General features: G+C 35.9%; 1 protein-coding gene across 1 annotated transcript in view; it reads left to right on the top strand.

Annotated features, from left to right (window-relative positions):
- The window catches only part of RIMS2 (regulating synaptic membrane exocytosis 2), a gene marked incomplete at its 3' end in the record, with an annotated part of 276,506 nt that overhangs the window by 211,223 nt on the left and 46,654 nt on the right, over positions 1 to 18,629 (top strand). The window contains exons 6-11 of the mRNA XM_088533604.1: positions 51 to 170; positions 2,363 to 2,462; positions 3,267 to 3,390; positions 6,964 to 7,010; positions 8,140 to 8,252; positions 13,492 to 13,539. Of these exons, the coding sequence (XP_088389730.1) occupies positions 51 to 170; positions 2,363 to 2,462; positions 3,267 to 3,390; positions 6,964 to 7,010; positions 8,140 to 8,252; positions 13,492 to 13,539 (552 nt within the window). The remainder of the gene's footprint in view (positions 1 to 50; positions 171 to 2,362; positions 2,463 to 3,266; positions 3,391 to 6,963; positions 7,011 to 8,139; positions 8,253 to 13,491; positions 13,540 to 18,629) is intronic.

Here is an 18,629-nt window from a genome sequence, read left to right as displayed (position 1 = left end):
TATTGTTCGAAATCCCATTCACTTTATTTTCCATTAAAACCATGTGATAGCATCCAGTAACCTGGCAACCATCCAAAGATGGAGACCGTCTCATTGGTCGGATTTTGTTAAATAAACGACTAAAAGATGGAAGTGTGCCGAGGGACTCGGGAGCAATGCTTGGATTGAAGGTCAGTGATGTATAATTTTGAAACTGTTTGCAACTTTCTCTTAGCTAAAGCTGACACATTTATAATATAGATATACCCACTGTATATAGCTCTATCTATAGCTATACAGCTATAACTATAATGTCATCTCACAGAAATAAGTTATAAAGACATTTTATATTCATCTACTGAAAGTAATTTTGTGAGATCCCTGAAAGACTCAGTAAATTCCATTTCACAACAGCACTAGACATGTTTTCACCAAACTTGCTGAAAATGCCTGCTCTGCAGGATATTTAATTGCATCCTGGTTGGACAAGCCGAGCTCTGCCCACTCTCTTCAAAACTGGCATTATGCTGCACAATAACTTATGTTCCCAAAAGAGGGGAGACGTGAGAAGCACATAACCTTTTGTGAGGATAGAGGAGCCAAATGGAATTTGACACCTGGATCTGGAGCAGAGATCCAGATCCACTGGAGAAGCACTGCTGCTTGATTTTTTACCCCTCAGATTGATTTATTATATTTTAAATACGCAAGTCTGAAAATTATTTAGCATTTATATATTATATACTAAGGGTTTTTTTTATTGTATATGCTTGCAAATGAGTTAGGATCTTTTTCACGGTATAGTAGTCTTCCAACACCTAACCTATGCCTGCCTCACGTTATAATCTCATTTTTATGTGGTACCGTTATTTAAATCAATACTTGTACAAGAATGAGAATGAACTATACTTGATGAATAACAAACAAACAGGCATGTATTTATTTTGAATCTACTTCTACATTATGACAAGTCATGAATTTGGTTAGTTCATTATATTTAACATGACAGTGGCTTCATTCTAGGTATGCAGATTAGGATAAGTAATCAATGCAATTAATTAAAAATATACTGATCTGCTTTGGAAATTTTTGAATTTTAATTTTATTAAATTATTAAATATTACATTTATTTAATATAATTATTTAATTTTAATTTAATTAATAATTGTATTTTAAGGTCAGTGGACAAATAAATTGTGCACTGCTTTTGAAATGTGTATTATTGTCTTCCCGTCAGAAAATACAAAAGAAAAATCTACTAGGGCCACCATAACTTATTATTATAATGTATTATTATTATTAATAGATTATATTTTGTTATAAAGATGAACTGTTTATTAATGTTCATGAATAGTATAGGTTCAAGATAACCACTTTTTAATCTCAATAGACTTCTGAAAGAATGATTTTTAAGAGCTTTTTCCCTGACCTGATTTTTAAAAAGTTTACACAATTGAAAGTAGCATAACTGAATTTGGTATTATGATCTTTCATCCGCAATATGAAGACAAGTATATATGTATGTGACAAGTATTCTCATCAAACTTGCCCAACCAAAGTGGATTTGATTAATTGATAGAGACATTTGCTACCTCGTATAAATCCTTCTGCATAGTAATATGATTTTGTAGGTTACCTCAAAAGTGCAGTCTTCAGAGAAAATGATGCAAACAGAAAATGAAGTTTTTAGCATAAATCCTACAGCTGTGCAAGCAAGATTTCCAACATTAAAATAACTGAAATGAGTATCTTCATATAGATCTTCTTTTTATGAAACTGGCTACCGTTATAAAGGACAAAAAAGCAAAGCAAAGCACTGATCATATTTCCTTTCCCTTTTGGGTTTTTGTCTTTTTTTTATTTTTTTTTTAAGCTAAATAGCTTCAGAATAGTACATTTGGGCTTAACAACACTGACTTTGGTACCCTTTGCCTACATTAACATGTATAATTAACGTATGTATTCTGCTTTCAATACCTACATCCAGATGCCATTAGTACCAGTCAGGGCTATGTGAATGACATGAGTTCTGTTACATGAATATATCTATTTTATGGTAAATATATTAAAGTAAGCAGGCTAATGTCCAATTGCTTCCCTCTTCTTTGTTAATTATAATACCATGAAATAGTGAAAGTACGCATGGTAAAGTTTAAAAACTTTAACATTCTGTATTTCCCTTGTGTTTAAATTATGTAAGTATCTGGAAAATTATGAAAATAGCCTGACACAGCCAATATTATGTGAGATTTTGTCAAGTGCATCTGCCTACCTGGGCTACCTCAAAAACAAAGAAATCATGTAATTGTTTTTTCTGTTTCCAGAGAGTTTCAGTTTTTTAAAGTAAATCTCTTACTATGAAAATAATTCCTCTTTGAAACAGGTAGTAGGAGGAAAGATGACTGAATCAGGTCGACTTTGTGCATTTATCACCAAAGTTAAAAAAGGAAGTTTAGCGGATACAGTGGGGCATCTTAGACCAGGTATGTATCTGTACTAATGAGTTGCTTTTGTAAAGGTGATAACGAAAGAATGAGTTTATTAGAAGTGAGATTATATAAAATAAATGCTGCGAACTGCTTCAGAATTTCACCTGTCATAGGTATTTGCTTATTTGCATTACTGCTTTTATGAAACACATAAAATCTGATGTTTTTCAAAATCACATTTCCGTATTTTCATTCATATTTTCATGCACTCGATATCACATATTCCACTGATGTCCCACCCACTTAATTTATGGTGTATATTTTTATTTAGAGCTAAACCGGTCTATCACATATGAGCCAGAAGAACCAGTTCAGCTAAGAAACTTTTAAGTTCTGTTTCTGTTCCACGCAAACCATGGATTGCCACATTGGAGAATGTGCAAGAAATACTAAACGTTAACATAAGAACTATCAGAAACCTAGAAACCTAGATAGTAAACTTTTATATGGAAATGGGTCTTCAAAATAGTAAATTGATATGCTGTTTTAAAGATCTACATCTTCTAAGGAACTTTTTTTTTTTTCTTTTGAGGCCTCAACTAGCAATGCAAGTAAGAGGTAAATCTAATTCAGTAGAAGTCATAATGATAATGTTATTGTTTTCCTTATCTTTATCTAGTCAAGTTGAGCTGCAGAGAACTCTTAATGCTTAGGATTTGCCAGTATGTAAGACTCCAAGCTTGTTCTATATCACAGTCTTCCCAGTTCAGTAAACTTGCAATACTGTAGCTTGCATTGCCCTTGTAAGTACAGTTCACATCAGACTTCCTAAGCAGAATATTTTTACTGAAATTGTAGGTGATGAAGTACTAGAATGGAATGGACGGTTACTACAAGGAGCCACCTTTGAGGAGGTCTATAACATCATTTTAGAATCCAAACCTGAGCCACAGGTGGAGCTTGTAGTTTCAAGGCCAATAGGGTAAGTAACTTTGTAAATTTTAATCTTAATTATGATAAAGGTGTTGCTAAATTTCATTTTGATAAAGAACGTTTATAAAGAAAATTGTATGCAAAATTCTGTATACCATAAACACAGCTAGAATGATAGACCTTCATGGTTGGTTAGTTATTGTCCAGCCTGTAGTTGTTCTGAAACTGTGGGTATGCACTTTATCATCAAAATCCTTCATTATTAAATTCATTCTTGATTCTTGCTTCTTCACTTCTGCTTTTATATAGCACATTAAAAGGGCAGCATACTTGGGGCAATGAAATTACAATGAACTCTATGACAGTCTGCAATGTAGAATTTTGCCCAAAATACAGAATATTAATAATATAATGAATATGCTTGTGAGACAGAGTAGAATCCAAATTCTCATCCTTTTCATCTATGAGGACATTATCTATTAAGTTATTTCTTGGTATGTAATATAGAACATATCCAAGGGAATCACTAGTAGTTGTGCTTGCCTCAACTGTCACAGCTTTGCTTGCTTCTTAGACTGTGAATAATTCCCCTTCTTTCTCCATTCTTCAATTCCTACTGTCTGTGGTCATGTCCTCCTTTTATTTTTCTCCTTGAAGTTCCATAAGTGATTGTACCAGGGCTGTGAAAAGTAATGCTTATCGCTGAATTTGATTTGCTCTCCCTTATCATATCTTATTGAAGATAATTTTGTTTCACATACCCTCCATATGGATGTGAGATCTTTGCTTCTCAAATAACAGTTTATAGTGAAAGCTCCCATATTGAAAATAACTATTCATTTTTTTTCTCTTTTTGCTTTTTCTTTTTTTTTTCTCTTTTTGCTTTTTCTTCACTGTGGGAAATCTCCTCTATTCTTTCCTGTGCTTTTATGTGTGTTTTTCACTCTCTCTCGTTGTTTGCCCTCCTTATCATGCCTTTCATTGATATAACCATGTGTGCCACTTGCTGGCACTAGAGCAGGTTGTTTATAATTCCTTAAAGAAGAGCTTGCATGCTCAGGATACCTTCTCCAGCACCAACTACCTGCCTTATTGGCTGAAGAACTGAGCCAGATCAGGGCTAAAAGAGTTATTCTGCATCCTTGATTCCTAGTCTATTTCTGCAAAAGAGATGAAAGAGGTTCTTCACCTCCAAATCTCCAGTTACTAACGTAAAGGAATTTATATCCGAAGCCTCAGTGATAAATACCTGATCTAGAGATATTTTTCAGACATTGAATGAATATTTATTTTAATGATCTACAGGTTGGTGAGGTTTTAGCTTCTGATTAGATGATAGATGTGACTCTTTGGAGTTTGATCTAAAATTAGAACCTCAGAAGTGTTTTTCATGAGATTTCAGGTGATGAGCTGGTAATATAGTATCTTCTTCTTAGTTTAGGAGACTCCTTGTTATAATCAAATGGGTATAGAAATGAACATCTTGCACTCGCCCAAGGGAACATAGCCATATGTCTGGAGTTCTGCCCCAGGGAATAAAATAATCATCACTTCAGACTTTTGGTTAATTTGAACTTTCAGTAATTTTAAATAATTGAAACTTTATTCCCTGGAGCGCTTTCACATTGAGGTATATCCTGTTAATTAAGACATGGGAGTCTTGTGATGGTCTCGTGGTAGTGCATTAGCTCATGAGACAGTCAGAGACTGGCACTTAGCTTAGTTGAGAGAGAACCTGTGGTCTCATTCTGAGTGCAAAGACCAATTCCAGTAGATACTATGGTCAGTTCTCTTCCATTATAACACGAGCTGAATTTTATGAAAAGTGAAGGTGCCAAGCTAAGCTGATAAAGGAAGATGAAATGGAAGGGTGCTTTAAAAAAAGCATGTAATTTATCCCTTTTTTCTATCTTACAAGAAAAAATGATGACCAAATGGCTATTTTGAGACATCTGGCTATCTCTTACACGCGATATTTTTTCCATATTCCTCTTTCTAATTCTCAGACACACATTTTTTAAAATGGCATTTTATTTTCCTAGTTACCTAGTGTTTTCATTTTGGAAGGCATGATGTACTGTGTTGTATTTATTATTCTGTCAAGTATGCTTTTAATGAAAGATGCTCAAAAATTGTAAGGGATGCTAAAAACACTTGCCAAAACCCTCTCTCTCTCCATGCCAATCCGAGATTTCTGCAGCTGTTTCTCCTACATCTGTTTGTCTCAGTAAGAGTTCCTTGTAATAATGCCTTTCAAACTGTTGTGAAATACTGCTGTATGATTGCTTCAGGAAAAGAAATGATAGTGTTCAAAGCTTTCAAGTTTTTTGTTTCAGTTATCTCCAGAAAGCTCTTATTCCATCTGCTCACAAAGGTACCTATTTTCAAGGTTTTCTTCTCAAACTCACCCACTAAAAATAATTTTAAATTAAAGGTTAGATTCTGGAGTGTATATCTGAGTGAAGTGATAGGCAAGTATTGGGTTCCTCTACAAATTCTAGAAAAATTCCATATGTAAACCTAGGTATTTACTTTCCAACAGCACAAGGTTCTGACTTGCTTTGCTTACTAGCAGCAGAGACAGGGACATTTCCTTAGGCACAGTGGGCAGTTGTGCCAGTTGTAGAACTTTTCATTCATTCGAACTATTGGGTTCTGCAGCGCCAGGTCACCTGGTGAATTGAATTCTTCAATAGTGAAGTTGTTTTTCTAGTGACTGTTGAGAAATGTTTGGAAACGATGTGTCAGAAGGGAACTAGGTAAGTTTTATGTTTATGTAGTGCCAACTTTCTTTGCATCAGGCAGTGGGTATTATTCAAAGCATTTTTTAACATTCCCTTCCTCTTAATATTTCTTCAAAAACCTGAATCTGCTGAAACACACAATATCTGAAAGTCATCATCTTGCCTTGTTCTGCCCAAGTGCCTCCAAAATGTTTCTATTAGCATAGTTTTAATACAGTAATATTTGTCCCTCACGGGAAGAATAGGTCTCGTGTGTGGGCATAGCGAGGTACTTAGTCATTGCAAGTGGGGTTCTAAAATTACAAAGCTCTACGTGCCACTTAATAGAGGTGATACAACATCCCATGTATCTTTAAGTACATATTTTTGCCAGACGAAGTTGTACAGCTGATCTTCCCAATGGAAAGGTAAGGTCTTCCAAATGTGAAGTTCAAGATGAGTAAAGGGCATAGTGGGATAGCCACTGCTGAGGGCCCAGTATGGTTGAGTGTCCAATAAGTTTAAATCATTGATAGTGTTAAAATAAAGTTTGCTACTCACAGTTTCAGTGTGCAGTTGATGCTGAGATTGCCTGCATGCTTTTTCAGCTACTCAGTTATTTTATTTGTGGTTACACAAAGCTGCGTTGGGTTTCCCTGTGACTCCCCATAAGGGTGGCATTCCCCTTCGGTGTCCCTGCACCTCCTGCACTCACCCAGCCTCTCGTGCTCTGGGTTTTAGTTTTGCCACTGAAATTACTCACACTGGGCAAATGGCTGAGGCAAAAAAAGCAGATCATGTGGTTTTCCAGAGGCACTCCATGGTGGCTTGAAAAATGTTGCAGATGTAACTGAAATTTGAAAATGCTCTTCGATCAGCCTGTCTTTTCCTGATTTCAGGGATATTCCCAGAATACCTGACAGCACACATGCACAGCTGGAGTCCAGTAAGTCTCAATTGTGGGGTAGGAAAAAATCCTTCTCTCTCTTTTATATAAGTACAGATTGAAATAGTTCATCACTAAAGTCAATATAGCCCTTGTCTGTTTGTCTCTGTCTCAATATGTTACCGTCCTGTGTCATCTATTTATCTCATCTGCTTTGTTTAATAATAAACTATCAGATGTAGGGATGTGTTAATTGAGGCTTGACATTTTGTTATAAACTTAGACTTCTTTTTATTGAAAGGAAAAGCATAATGCTGACTAATATGCAAGAACATTAATCTCAAATTTTAATTTCCCTTAAACTAAAAATGAGTATGAACTATTCATTACTTAGAACTAAAGTGTCAGTTACTTTGCAATCAGAACACTTCTGTTTTATTAGGATCATTCAGCTCTCTTTAAATAGATGAAGCCAATATTCATATAAGAAAATATCTTGTTCTTTGGTTTAGACCTTATAAAATGGATTTCAGCCTGGAGTTTTTTTTTTTTTATCATTGTTTTAGATTTCTTTTGTAGTGGAAGCTATTAATAAATATGGTGTCATAAACTTAATTATAGCAATGTGAAGAAACTCCTACAATAACTTTTCACTGATGAGCCAAGTCCTAAAATAAAATCCATTACATTTTGTGAGATATGGAATGTTAATAAGCAGTGCTTTGTGCTTTTAATACAGTCCTTTTTCTTAGTCTACATTATATGTTAAAACTTGTTCTCTTACAGAGCCTCTTGGAGGTTAGAAATAAAATGTACAAAACACTCCATCTGATATAAAAGGCTAATAAAAATAATGAATCTAATTGTACAAGATAATAAGTGCCCTTCAGAAGACTGAATTCCTTTGGCCACAGTAATGTAAATAGAGAGTTTGGACCTTCAGTTTACAGGCATTATTTGAGATGTTTGAGATGACATTTTGTCACTATTATAAACTTGGTGAGCTTTTGATTGCAATTCGGCATCAGAAAATTGAGTATCATTATTTGGTCATTTTAAATAGGTATAGTAGCAATTCTTCCACAATAAGCAGCTTTATTGTATATGTGATTATTTGTATCTTTTTATTTAAAGAATGTTGTGAATAATACAAGTGGTACTATTTGTAAAAAAACATTTATAATTACAGGTTCTAGTTCATTTGAATCTCAAAAAATGGACCGACCTTCTATTTCAGTGACTTCTCCTATGAGTCCTGGCATGTTAAGAGATGTTCCACAGTTCTTGTCTGGACAACTTTCAGTATGTAAACATTTCATTAATATTAATGTTTTAATGTTGTGCCTTTTTCAGCATATCCAAACCTGTGCGGAGTATGAGCTAGCATTAGAATAAATCTCTTCTTAAACCTTTTTTTTTTCTTTTTAAGTTATGCTATATACCTCGGTATAGAAAGGGACATAATTTTGTAAGAGCAATCCATGTATTAGATGTATGTATGTATCTTTTTCTGGTAAGCTGTCACATTGGTAGTCAGATGTTCAGAAAGGCCTAATCTTGACCCCCGGTTGTATTTGTCGTGTTGAGTGCTTATGCTCTTTTAACTGTAGCACTTACATGTAGATTGATAGGTTTTATTACCTGTGTGACTGGAAAATAATGATATTTATTTTTATGGCCTAGCTCTCACAAATATTCCTTTTACCAGATGTCCTTTTGCCTGTTTAGTAGTTTACTAATGTTATACTCATGGGGAATCAATATGTCATGTTATTCGCTTATGCTTTTCGCCTTTACTAAGTTCATTATATGAATGTTTTCTCAGAAAGAAATTTTTTTGTGCTCAACTGAAGGACTTAGGATTTGTGCACCATTCTGTCTCATTTAGAATTCCAAAGTGTGATTTTTCAAAAGGGCTTCATTGTGGCCTGGTACCCTTTGAAACTGAGAGGAAAACAAAATGGAAGCAGTGCAAAGTTGACATAAAACACATTTGAAAATGTCACATTTTTATTTATTCCAAGATGTTAATGTTAGCATAATGAGTGGGCTATAAAAATACGCTGAAAATCCAAGCAGACGGTCTCACACAAATGGTTTATGGTATCTATAGAAGAGAGGAATAAATATTTTCTGTCTGGTCAGCAGCCACGTCAGCTCCATTGTGCAACGCATGGACCTTATTCGTTTTGCTCATCAGAGCAGCCATCTGCAGTACATGATTTTGAATTTTGTGTAATTGTGGTACTTAAATGCTTTGAAATACTGACTCCTTTGAAAAAAAGCAGAATGAAAAGTCATCACTGTAGAGTGCAGAGTGCTTTGTACAAAATGAAACGATAGGGGAATGTGAACTGCCGAAGTACAAACAGTGATATTTAAAAAAACAAACACAGTTTTACAATATGGCAAAAAATGTTGATACTGGAAATGGTGAAAAAAGAAAAGATTTGGCTGTCAACAAGTTTTGGCTCATAGCTGCCAGGGTGATTCAGAGGTACCTGGTCAGATGTCCAATGCATTGGTCCTGCAGGAAAACGATCCCTAAAGCTGCAGGAGAAGCAGGAGCCTGCACAGAACTGACTTCCTCACCTTCTCCCTTCCAGAAACAAAATCTTCATAGTTTGAGATGAGGCTTTAATAGCTAACCTATTATTTCTATTAATTTTGCAGTTAGATAAGGTATTGAATTTTGAGATGCACAAAAACAGCATTGGGGATTTGGGCATATGTTTTAATATACTCAGAATGACAGAATTCCAAAAGGTTCACGTCTCAGAGTAGCAGGTAAATTCAGGGTTTAACTTGGAATCGTTCCTATTTTTGAAGATTTCTGTTCATTTTTTTCAAGATACAGATGTGTTTATTAATAAATTTGTAACATTTCCTCCCACCTAAGGAAACCGAATAATAATATAAGATATTTAGAGATTTTCACCCCATTTGTCCCTCTGTACTCTCTTAAATATTGTATACAACTCTTAAATATTGTATACAACAGTAGTACTCCCTATGATACAATTGCCTTGTTTCCCTGAGAGGGCAGCCGATAGTAACCCACGGCTCCCATTGCTTGGCACTAAGGTCATGAGTGCTCAGGAACTCTCAAAATTCATGTCCCACTGTCTCAACTTTGGTATCTCACTTTAGTAGGTTCAAAAATTTAGTCACGTCTACCCCATCAGCTAAAGCGAGGTTGGTGTGGACAGATCACAGTGTGGCACCCACAAGGAATCCAAGAATAGGCATTTTGGAAACGTGCAGACTGAATAGACTGAAAAACATTCTTAGAAAAAAAAAACTTAAGAGAGAATTGAAGTATTTTGTAGTTCTTTTTTTCTGCACAAAATAATAAATATGAACAGTTTCATTTTGGACTCATATTTTAAGTTAGAGTTTTGAAAATCAAAACCTTTTACTGTTTTTCCATGAATTCAGAGTAATAAGTAGTTTTTCTTTCATTTTTTTAAATATTTATTTATTTGTTACAGCTTTTGAGAAGTTTCTCAGCTTCGGAAATGTTGAGATGGATGAGTAAGATGACTAGATGGAAATGGAAGAAAATTCTGTATTCTGTGTTCTACTATTCTGTAGTCTGATGGCCAGGGTAGCTGTGTGTAGTAGGCTGAGATATAAAAAAGTTGTGGGCAGAAGTGGAGACACCTCCGATTCTGATGGAGGCCTGGAGCATTTGAATCAATACCTGGATATGTGCATCCTTATTCAAACACATTTTTCAAGCTGTTTTATTGACAGCAATTTAGAATGTTTTTCTTTATGTTCAGTCCTGCTTGTTGACTTTATTCCGTCCAAAAATATGCCAGGAAGCATGTATTAAATAAGGGGGTAGATTTTCTGCACATGCTTTTAGGCACTTTGACAAAGTTATTACTTCAGTCTACCCCCATATATACTTGAGGCTATCTCTAGTGCCAGCTCTCCGTGCACTTCTGTATGCATAGTGTGCTCAAAATAAAATGCCTCTGTGCTCAGATATTTTGGCAAAAGGTATTTTGGCAAAATTCTTTTAACGAATTTTGCATTTTTACATGTATAGGTGGTTGATGTTAAGTGGAGTTTTGTTTTGGTCTCAAAGACATAGAAAAGGCTGACTGAGCTTTTACCTGATGGTATTCCTTGACCAAAACATTTGTAATTCAGTATGTAGTTTAAGGTCTTCCATGACAGATTTTTTTTTGGGAGGCAGGAAGGGTCGGGAAACAGAGGATCCCTAAACACCTAAATAAAAATGAATGAGCACCCTCACCATTTGATGGTTTTAAAATTAAGGCAATATAGGTAGATATTTAAATCAGAATTTGAGTTTCTATGTTTATATATTTGACTCTTGGACAAATATAAGATGTTTTTAGAAATGATTTTAGAGAAAGAGAGAATGTGTTTCTAGTGCCTACTATGTTGAATCTTGTGTGTTTTAGGTTATAGAACCAAAGTTGTTTAGCCAGGTTAATTGCAGTGTTTAATTGCAGTGGTCACTTGTGTATTTTTCTTGGAATTGGGATTACTCTCAGTACATATTTTCTTATGCTGAGGCTACAGTGACATTCCTGCAGTGACTGATGCTGCAGAGCTGAGTAAAGTGAACCGTTCTGTGTACTTTAGAAATCTTCTTTCCATTGATTTTTATTTTACCCAAATACCTATTTAATCGAAACAAATATTATGTGTCTACACCAAATTATTGTTTGTTATACTAAACTAAGGTTTGGGAATATTGTTACCTGTGCTTAGTGCAGTTTATATTATGGTATTTTCGGTCCATGGTGTTCTTTGAGCGGAAAATTATGGTTGTTGTTGAACTTATTGTTTTATTATTATTTGCTTTGTCAGGTTTATTATTATTTGCTTTGTCAGGTTCCTGTTTCTATGTTTTTTTTTCATTGATCTGTTTTTCTTTTGATGACATTTTGAAAAAAGTCAGTATTCTTCATGTAGTGATTCACACATGCTTTATTACTGCATTTGGGCTATTTTTTCAATCCTGTATGAAAGGTAAAACTTGGAAGGCTTCTGCAGAAGTTGGCCTTAGAAACTGATACCGTGACTAGAAGTGGTAGTAAATGGGTGCAGATATAAAATTCGAATCTTTCTTTCTTTTTTTTTTTCACTGGTGGAAATTCTAGCAGAGAAAGGGGACATTGTGGATAGAATCAAACTGTTTGTACATCAAAACCACAGAAATGTCTGTTCTTCGATCAATTTTCCATGCATAGACAGTTTATAAAGCAGTAAAATAAAGGTATATTAATTTGCATTGAATAAACTAAAGCAAATTAGACAGGGGATATTGTGCAGTGCAAAGAATGTAGGATATCCGCATATCTGGGAGGAAGGTGAGCTCAGGTGTGAGGCAGGCTTTGCCTTCGTCTTCCTCTTTCCTTGCCCATTCCCTTTGTCCTCCCTTTCCCGTCTTTCCGTCTCAGGACAGACAAACCCCAAGGCCCTGGTTTGCACAGGACGAGCTAGTGCCCAGGCTGGGCCTGTTGCCTCCATGGCCTGGGCAGAATGCGGCTCCCCGGGACGTGGCGGGGACATTCTGCCCCTTTTAGGACCGTGGTGCTGTGGATATCTGTATTTCTGTCAGAAGGTAGAGCAGAAGCAGCCAAGATCCGCTTTCCTCGTGTGTGGGCAGGCCGTGTCCCGGCGCCGGGGCAGCGGGGTGTCTTCTGCCCAGCTCCATCGGGCCGGGAGCTCCTGCTGCCCATAGGCTGAATGTACCTGCTGAGATCCACGGTGTCGTCCGGAGGCTGACGTATTAAATCACAAGCATTTGGGGTAGAAATGGGGCTTCTTGTGTGCTCTACGTCTCCTGGGGTTGCTCAATGTTATAGATTCCATTTCACGCGGGGGTTTTCGGTATATACAACATGTCATTGCTGCCCTGATTGCTGGAGGTTGAAAATTCATTGATTGCACCTTCCCCACTTAGTGCTAATATCAGTTAGCCTTGTCTTTTAGTCAATTGTAAAGTCTTTTTTAGGTCTTTCTACAGAAATGCTGCTTAAAAGTTGCAGTTGTGGAAAATCTAGTAGTGCTTTACTGTAGAAAGCCAAGCTGTCAGTGTGTGAACTGCATTTGTTTCCATCTCCAAGTGCGCATCTACAGCCTTCCTGAAAGAGATGGTCAAGCTGAATTGATATTTTCTAGCCCACTTTTAAATCACACTTTGCTGACCTGCTGCTTTTGTTAATGTTCTTTCCAAATCTCCTGTAAATGTTAGCAGCAGGCAGACATGTCAAATGAAATCCTTGCTCCTGGGAAATCAGTGGCAAAATTCCTGCTGACTTCCTTAAGGCTAGAATTTCAATCACAGCGTTTTGATATGATTTTGTAACAGATTTGCAGATTTAATTTGTTTGCTGATTTAAAATACTTTGTTTTAGATAAATATGTCCTTGGTGTAAAGCTGTGTTTAAAGTAATAGTTGTGTGTCTTTGTTTTTACTTTTGGTCTTTTAGTTTCCAGCGTGTTGTCCTTTTTGGTTTTGTTTTATTGCTTTTTCTTTAATTTTGCTTACCAGAGCCAAAGCCTTAGTAGAAGAACAACGCCTTTTGTTCCTAGGGTTCAGGTAAAGGCTTCGTCTGCCTGACAGAAACTAAAGTTGTGTTTTTCTTTTGTTTGTTATGGAAAATGCATAGTAGGAAAACGTTACATTGTAGTCCGTTTTCCCATATTTTTAGTGTGTTGCTTTAAGCCATATTAACAAGTTTCATGTCATCTGTGAGCAGCTTGTAAAGTTCTGCATGAGGGTTAAAATTACAATTTAAAGAGACAATTAGTTTTTGTTTGCTATTTACCAAGTATTTACAAACTCATTTAGGTTTCAACAGTGATAATGGCTACGTATCCCACATACATAACATGTTTATTATTTAAGCAGTAAATAATTTTGTCCTGTTGATGTTTGAACTCATTATATAAAGATCGATGTCTCTTTAAATCATCCATTACTGTTAACACTTTTTTTTTCTTTTTTTTTTGCATTTTCCAAATAATAGTAGCGCCTTGAGTGGAAGACAGGCAAATAAATTTGTACCTTTTATAAAGAAACATTCTTTTGTGTGTGTATGAAATTCAGTTATTGCATTTTAAAAATACGTCAAAATAGTCAAAACTTCTTCTACTTGAAGACTTCTTCTACTTTTGCTTTTATGTTACTGAATTTTTTTAGCTTTGATACACTTTTGGGTACAACTTGTTTGCCTTTTTTCATTAGGAAGCTCTTGAGATACTGTAGATTAACGCAAAAGTAGGTTTTACTAGTATATTACAATGCTTATCTTGCTTTGCTGCATGCTTTTCAGTTTTTTGTATATAGAATATTACCTGGTTTTGTTACTAAAAATGTTTCTGGCCATATTTATTTTTCTTGTGAGAGTTGTAGAAATGTTTCTTTTTTGTTTGATCAGTTGTTCAAGAAAAGATATAAAGGACTGGATCTAAATGATGAGGATGAGATGATTAAATTTCATATCAAAATGAAAAAATAATAATATAATTTTATAAAGGAATTCTAAATGACAATATAGAAAACGGTTTGATTATGAACAGGAATTGATAAACTAAGTGCATATATTTTAATACTGTGCTGTTTCCCTAAAGTAGTCCTTACAAGTGCTTAAACATAAATTCCAAGTTAAAATGTAAGAAAAAATTAAGAAAGCAAAACTAGGGTCTTCATACTATTGTTTAAGGTAAACATATTTCTATGTACTGTGGACATAAAATAGCTTTTTATTAAGAAAATTAGTTTCTACTTCTGATAATAAAATCAAAGAAGAGTGCTAAGTCAGTTGCAAATTGTTAGTAGCTGATAAATATTGTATTTAAGATAAATATTTTAAATATTTCTCTCAAGTTATGTACAAAATAAATTTATAAATATGACAATTGAGTGTTCAAATGAAAAAGCAAACATCTGATTGAAACTGGGTATCTCATGACATACTGATGTAAAAGTGAAGTGTGGTAGTTAGTCGTATTTAATCACATCGTATAAGATCAAAACATAGACATCAAATTGGTTCTTTTTTGACTAATACCATTAATTACAAAAATAAAAACAATTTATTATGATCAGGTGATTACATTGCTTATTTAAGATAACGATGTTTAGAGCTTGCTAGGGAATATCCAGCGAAAGGTAAGAGTGTATCTCCAAGGCTTACTTGGTGACCTCGCTTTGGGTAATGTAGGACCCTGTAGACAGGAACAGTCTTAGCCCCAGGTAGCCCTGCACAACATCCGAGGAGCCACCGTGGGCTCCTCTGTCTTCTGCTGCGCTCAGCAGTGGTCAGAGGCAGGAGCTGCCAACATCCCTTCACCTCGCTGCCCATCTGCCCACTTTTTGTAGGGAAAGGAGATAGTTTAATGCGGATTAATTTAAGATAACGTTTACCACACAGGGAAGAGCAGAGACTCTTGGCTGGCTTGGGTATTAGCCTTGCCTGCAGAACTGCAGCTGCTCTTGGGTGTGAGGAATTAGCCAACTCCAAGCCCTGAGCTGTTGGTTAGGGCCAAGTCAGCACGTACACGTTACACTGTGGCTCGTCTGTAGAATTGGCTACAGGGGCTCCAGACATTGCTGTTTATACCTCTTCGTTTTGTTGCTCTCAAGGGAAATGCACCTCTTTATTCTTGCTTGCATCTTCTCTAATCGTTAGTTTGAATCTGATCCTGGTCATGCATGTCCCAGATTCTGGCACAGTTTTCTCCTCCATACATCTCACCATGTCCTTCCATTCCTCTGCCGTTTCCTGTATCCCTGGATGATCTAACAATTATCATTTATTGAAAATAAAAACAATCAGTTTTCTTTTCCCTTCTATGCACTCTTCTTCTAAAGTTTTTCTACTTAAACAACTCTTGGAAGGAAGTATATATATTTCTTGAATTGTTTAAATTCAGTTTAACATACCAGCAGTTTTTGAATTTTAAGAATGATGTTTTCTGATACCTCAGTAGAGAATGACCTGTGGTTTCTGTGAAGTATCTCTTCCTCATTTGGTTGAATCAGAGTGTGATAGAGTCAGACTTGAAATTAAACTGGACTTTTTTTTCTAACTTAAAATTCGCACACATGCTTTTTGCTTTATTACAGAATATTTTCCTATTTAATCAACTATAAAAGTATATGTGTGCATCTTTTTGCCATTGTTGGGATCAAAATGAAGCAACTAGAAAACAAATCTTAGCTATGTGATTTTTCTAATATTTCTTTTCACATATCAGACATAAATCTAGCAACACTCAGTAGGTGTTAACATTTTTTAGAGGTAGGTTTAAGAACAAGCAGAGCTAATCATCTCAGCTACGCCACAGACTTTGCCGCCTAAGGGCAACATCTGCAACCTTATAAGATTAATCAAATTAAATGATTGCTTTAAGCATTTTGAAAAATAAATTGGAACATTTCTTTTCCACAACTTATTTTACTGAAGTACTGCTTATTTCCAAGTAATGAAGAGAGCAAAGTAGATTCTCAGTTACAGAATGTTACTGTCGCAAATAGTTATACCAGTTAGAATAAATGTCACGCTGAAAATAACAGCAAAAATGCAAGGCCGACTGTCTCTCAAAGCCGGTGACGTTTTGACACGAGCCATTTTTGCAATGGCAGCAGAGTTCAAGCCTCAGAGCAGGCAGTCGCTTGCGCTCACACAAGGATGTGCCTTGATGCTATGAGCTTCGTGAAGCAGCCCTGTGTGTAGCACAGAATTAGTAACTATAAACATTCTCTGTTTTGAAAGCTAAAGTTACCATTTGAGATATAGAGTGCCTGCATGTGTTATACACAACAACACTCTATTAGAAATGCATGGTTAAGATTGATCAGTCAGGTGTTCATGAGATAGGAAATGCTAGTGTTATATTCTTATATTATTTCTGCTTTCTTAACTTAATTCCGTTATGCGGATATATTTGGTTATTGATCCTAATTTCATGATCTCTCCTTTTTTCAGGACTCTGGCTTCTATCACTGTTCTGAATAAAAAGCTTCCAGTTAGGGCAGGATACACAAGTTAAAAGGGTGAAATATAGTAAACGTGCTTAATTATGTAAGCTAACTTATTTAAGTTAAGCACACTAACCTCAAATAATCTGACGTGCCTTATAGGACAGCTTGGGCTGTCCTATATCCATATGTGCAGCTGGAGGAAAGAATAGGTGTCTCAATATCTACAGTGAGCAATCCAGCCCAAATGGAGGCTGCCTATCTCCATTAACTACATAGAACTTAGGTTACTGCAGACAGTGAGTCGTTCTGTTGAGGTAGGCATCTGCCTCTGCTTCTGAGATACAGGTGACCAAAAGGGAATAATGGGTACATGGAGCATGAGCAGCCACCTTTTGGTCCTCCCTTATGCATAGAAGAGTCATTCCAGAAAAAGGATATAGCTGTTTTAGTTCCTCCCTAGACTGAAAGGATTGAAGGTGTTTTTCAGAAAAGTATCTTTTTTCTCAAGCTCTTGTTCATCTTTATCTTGGGAGCATGAAGTCTTCCCTGAAGCTGAACTACTGCACGGCCAGGAATATGTGTGTTGTTCTCAGCAGGCAGAGAAAGCTTCATTTTAGCTTAGCATGTTCCAGACTTACTACCCAAAATGTGTATTGATCTCGCCTTACACCACTATAGATTAAAATAACAGAGAGAGTCTTGCAAAGACAGGACTAGACCCTCAGCTCTGTTCCCTCCCTGACTTCATCACTGGGCAACAGATCAGTTCCTGTTGCTTAAGCTCTGTGTGACAGGTATTTTTATCTGGAAGCCCATCTCAGGGAGTGCAGCAGATGCACCCCTCTTCAGATGACAGACCATCTCACAATTTAAAGGTTCATCAAGTTCAGATGTTTGCCTGAATGCAGATCACAATACAAGTCTACCATGAAGCAGGTGTACATCTGTCTAGAAGAGGCAACTATATGAGCATGTGTGTGACATGCAGAAATAAGTTTCCATGGCTTCCACATTGAGTAGAAAGATTTTTAGAAACTATTCAGATTGGATCGCTTTTTGATTAGGTGAATTTTACTTACCTAAATTCTAAATTAGGCAGGATTTTTATGTAGATGAGATCCTATCCAAGTTACTTTTCTGCAGACATTAGCTTCCATGTTAGCATCGCGCAGCGCAGTGTTCTTGTGGTCTATTTCATGTATTGCAGTTTTGGCCTCACCTCCATTTAGCTTGGGATAACATCCTCATAGTTCCTTAGATCCCCTATATTTTTATTTAAATCACTTTCTTTTAAAAGTGTGTTTCTTTTATGTGCAGAAAGCTGCTGCATGGAGCTCTGTAGGTTCAGCTCCATTGGCTCCTGAACTGTTTCAGTACTGAGCATCACAACACCTGTGTGCTCCTGTGGGACTTTCACTGTCCAGATTGAATAATTCAATGTTCTTCACTGTGGGGTAGTAGAAATCTTTGCTGCATACTATTCAACTCATCTGTACAGGAGAAATTAAATTGTTAACGGTCTTTTCCATTATACCTATGCTACCCCTGTGTTGGCTTCACGGTATAAAATAAATACAATGCTCTATGAGGTATGCTAGCATTGTTCTGCATTTATTGGTTGCAAACTAAAAAATGATAACTGAAAGATTATGATCAAAATCTGAAACAACAAGGTCCTGATTTTTCAGTAACTTGAGCTC

This window comes from Tinamus guttatus, unplaced genomic scaffold, assembly GCF_059628265.1.
Source record: "Tinamus guttatus ecotype Peru unplaced genomic scaffold, ASM5962826v1 Tinamus_guttatus_pri_ptg000510l, whole genome shotgun sequence".
Taxonomy (NCBI): domain Eukaryota; kingdom Metazoa; phylum Chordata; class Aves; order Tinamiformes; family Tinamidae; genus Tinamus; species Tinamus guttatus.
Note: the sequence above shows the minus strand (reverse complement) of the source record. Positions and strands in the feature narration are given on the sequence as shown.